At 35.6% G+C, this 4,417-nt stretch overlaps 1 protein-coding gene across 1 annotated transcript in view; it reads left to right on the forward strand.

Moving 5' to 3' along the window:
- The window catches only part of LOC107708703 (phosphatase and actin regulator 4A-like), a 40,615-nt gene that overhangs the window by 21,433 nt on the left and 14,765 nt on the right, over positions 1-4,417 (forward strand). Inside the window, exons 4-5 of the mRNA XM_016513007.1 lie at positions 2,318-2,449; positions 4,281-4,406. Coding sequence (XP_016368493.1) covers positions 2,318-2,449; positions 4,281-4,406 — 258 coding nt within the window. The remainder of the gene's footprint in view (positions 1-2,317; positions 2,450-4,280; positions 4,407-4,417) is intronic.

Genomic DNA, 4,417 nt, shown 5'->3' on the forward strand with positions numbered 1-4,417 from the left:
TCCCACACGTGGAGCCCCCCAGCCCCACCACAGAGCCGCCCTCGCAGCCGCCCTTACCTCTGCACATACGCATCCAGAGAGCCTTGAACAGTCCTGGCCCGGTCCAGCCCAACCCGGAAGGATCCCAGCGAGCTCATTCGCTTCTGTTTGAGTCACCACCGGACTTTCTAGCCGACGCCCCAGGAGGGGGGCGATACTCTCTTCCAGTCACTATCGAACCTCTGCGACTGTGAGTGTGCAAATCAGTTTATCTCAGAACTCAGTGTTCTCTGCTTTATACATTTATAACAGATTGCTACTTTTTGCATCCCAAGAAGAAATGTTGCCTACTATTATGCCACTTATTATGTGAGCTGGGTAGATTACTTACAAATTGTAATCTGTTACCGATTCCAAATTACATGACAAAAAATTGTAGTTAGTAACATAATCCATTACATTACACATTTTAGGTAATATAATCAGACTACATTTAGATTACTTTTGAGCTTTCTCGTTAATCACATTGATTTAAATAGGATTATCTTGTACCATATTGATCAAAATGCAAAGATTAAGAAAATATATTCCATTCTTTGTTATTAGCAACATGGAGTGTATTAAACATTACATTACATCAAGGTTTCCCAAACTGGGGTTTGTGAAAGAACTGCAGTGTAGGGAGTTTAATAAAAAGCTAATAATGAATTAAATCCTAAAAATATTAAATTAAAATAAATATTTTTAAAATAAATCTAAATAAAACAAGTACTAAAAAAACGAAATATTTTATTGGTTTACCTGCATGTCATGTGACCATAACCAACATCAGAGAGCCACGAATATGCAAATGTGATACTTCATTATTAAAATATTTATTTGAAAGTCTCAGGGGTACTTCAAGTGAATATATTAGATGAAAGGATCAGATGACAAAAGTGTTTGTGAATTTATGGATTTTAATTTAATCATTTTTAAGTTATTTTAATGTGTTTGAAAGACAAAAGCCTTCCAAAGATATAGAAATACATGGTTAAATAACCTACTGAGTGGTAGGTTCTTCTTAAACCTGAAATGATTTTTATAAATCCAGTGGTCAAATGCCGTCTTCCACGGAACTGGAAGACTTTCTGAGTATATATAAGCAGTAAGCTCTTTTAGAAAGGAAAATTTAAAAGATGAAAGGGAGAATTAGGGAGAATCAATAAATTATGAATAATTTATTGCTATTGTGTAAATAATATGTAATCATGTAATCCAACTGTAGTCTGATGACGAGTATTTTAACTGGTCCTCTTGGTTTAGGGGTCACACTTGGCTCCTTCGCGGTCAAAAGTGACCGAAGCCTTGAAATGTTTTTTTTGTTTGTTTTTTCCAGGAAAATCAGTGTAATACTTTTTTGTTTAATAATATGTTTTGATTATTATTTAGAATTTTGAGGGGATTTTATGATACTATGCAATATTTATACAATTTTAATGAGCTATTTTATCCATTAGAATTAATATATTTTTATTTATTTAATTATTTATTATGTTTCAATAAATGCAATATTTCATGTTAAAACATTTAAAATCCATTTTTTGAAGTGAGAATTATGCCATCTGGTGGCATATAAAAAATAAAAACTTGTGTAATGTCATGTAAAGTCCTGTGTAGTTCCCTATATACATATATACAGAGGCCTTTGGATTCCCATTGTTTTTTTTAGACATAATTTCTTCATTTTTATTAGGTTTTACTTCTAGATATATATTTAGACACTCTAAAATACTACTTTTTGTCAAGGTTTAGATATTTTTGGTTAGATAAATATCAGGTTTCGCATTATGATTTCAATCAATCATTGAATATTCTCAAAATTTGCTCTGTTGTAGTCTTACCAGTTCATGTCTGTGTCTGTGTGTGCGTGTGCGCGTACGCGTGTGCGTCTATTTTGTACTCTTGATATTTTAGAGAGTCACCCCTTGATTGCTGTGCGCTTTTGTTCTGCACAGTGGCTGATTTGTAGTTTGTACCACTAAAAGATTCTCTGAGTTTTCGTATTTCCCATTCATTTCCTATGTCTGTGTGTGTGTGACTTTTTATTTTATTTTTTACCCTTTAACATATACAAATCATGTCCATGATTGTTTTTTTTTGGTGTGTGTTCACATAGCTAATGTGACAAAAGTGTCATCTCATTCCGATGAAGCCACGATTTTTTACATTTCGAAATATACATTTTTACTTGGAGGTTTTAATAGGTGTCACCTGTTGGACTGGACCAGTGTCCAACAGTGCGTGTGATTTGTTGTTTGAGATGCTAAAAACACATTTCCCTTCATCCACCCCAAAGCTTCGACGTTACAAAGATATTACAAAGCTCCACCTCCTCAGTACTGGACGAGCTGGAGACGGCAGGCAGAGTCTGGAGTCTATCTCTCCCTGCCCACCTGCCTCAGCCAAAGGGGCGCTCCGCTCCGCCCAGGTAGCCCTGGTGCCGCCCCGTTCCACACCAGCTGGCATGCATGTCCTAATGCTCTAATAACCTCACAGAGTCATGCTTGTTTTCACACCCAAGGATTATCTTGTACCATATTGATCAAAATGCAAAGATTAAGAAAATATATTCCATTCTTTGTTATTAGCAACATGGAGTGTATTAAACATTACATTACATCAGGGTTTCCCAAACTGGGGTTTGTGAAAGAACTGCAGTGTAGGGAGTTTAATAAAAAGCTAATAATGAATTAAATCCTAAAAATATTAAATTAAAATAAATATTTTTAAAATAAATCTAAATAAAACAAGTACTAAAAAAACGAAATATTTTATTGGTTTACCTGCATGTCATGTGACCATAACCAACATCAGAGAGCCACGAATATGCAAATGTGATACTTCATTATTAAAATATTTATTTTAAAGTCTCAGGGGTACTTCAAGTGAATATATTAGATGAAAGAGGATCAGATGACAAAAGTGTTTGTGAATTTATGGATTTTAATTTAATCATTTTTAAGTTATTTTAATGTGTTTGAAAGACAAAAGCCTTCCAAAGATATAGAAAATGCTTGTTTTCACACCCATACTCAAGATCTCCATGATCCTGCTCCAAATCACTGCGGTTACTGAGAACTAATGAATGGAGTTCAGTTCATCGCATTTGAAAGATATGATAATTGTAGGTAACCATGATTGAGGATTAACAGAATAACCGGTAATGAAGATTAAATTCAGAATCAAGTCTGGATGATGTCTGAAAATGTACATTTATACTAACATTTCACCCTAGGTAATGAGTGGCAGTGTCCAATGTCTAACGTTGAGTTTTTGACATGGATCTGACCTTCACATAAGGTTAAGAGTTTTGACATTTAGCCCAGAAACATACTTTATGCAAGTGCACAATCTCAGAAATGAATGCTTGGCCAACATCATGTTGCAAGTGCATACTTAACCTGCACTGTCGCAGTACTCAAGATAGGAGTTTTTTCTTCACGTCTGTGTATTAACATGGTATTGAGAAACTAATTAGGGGCCATTTAAATGTCATGGTCATTTTAACTAACTTGCTCAGAAAGATTCTCTTCAAACTGTTGCTCTGCCATGACAGTAGTTGGCCTGATAGAGAAAAAACTTCCATTGAAGTAGAATGTTTAAGGCCCGTTCGCACCAAAAACGATAACTAATGACAACTGTATACACCAGTAGACGTATATTATTTTCTGTTTACTATAAGCACACACTGCAGTTTTGTTGTTTACTTTAAATGTTGCTTTAAATGTTCTGGCTCTTTAAAGTCGGATGTATTCTGATTGGCTGTCAATGTTTTTATCATCCATCTGGCGAAAAAAAAAAAAAGTTGTTCTGAAAGTGATTCAGACGATATTATTGCTCTCTGCCGTTGTTATAGTTGTGATGTGGACTTCCCAATTATTAAAACTTTATAGTTATCATTGCATTTATCGTCCTCAGTGTGAACAGGTCCTACTCTTCCTGCTCTTGTGGCAGCATTCAAAATGTAACTCCTTTCTAGCTTATGTTCACGAACTTGCATAGAGTCTGTATGTTTTAGACCTTAATGTATTGAAACTCTTCATCTTTAGAATATTATCTGTAGAATCTGTTATCTTAGAATATTAAATCCCTCCCCATCCTTTACTAATCCCCGTTTGATTAATTCCATGGCATGCAAGTCAATGTTTAAGCATCCTAGCTTGGCACCTTCGTACAAACTAATTTGTTGTTGCCACATGTGCTTTAACCCTCGTTTCTATGTGAAGTTCATTTTGATTGTATTTTGTTTATTTTTACAGTGGATCCCTCCCAAGTCCCGATCCCAGTCAAGCGATCTCCTCCCATTCCCCCAAAGAGGATGACTCCTATGACCAAGCGCCACTCAGACGACTCTTCGGCCAATCACCCTGAGCCTCCGCCCCCAGGCCCCGCCTCC

This window comes from Sinocyclocheilus rhinocerous, unplaced genomic scaffold (genome assembly GCF_001515625.1).
Source record: "Sinocyclocheilus rhinocerous isolate Xijiao unplaced genomic scaffold, SAMN03320098_v1.1 scaffold54, whole genome shotgun sequence".
Lineage (NCBI taxonomy): Eukaryota > Metazoa > Chordata > Actinopteri > Cypriniformes > Cyprinidae > Sinocyclocheilus > Sinocyclocheilus rhinocerous.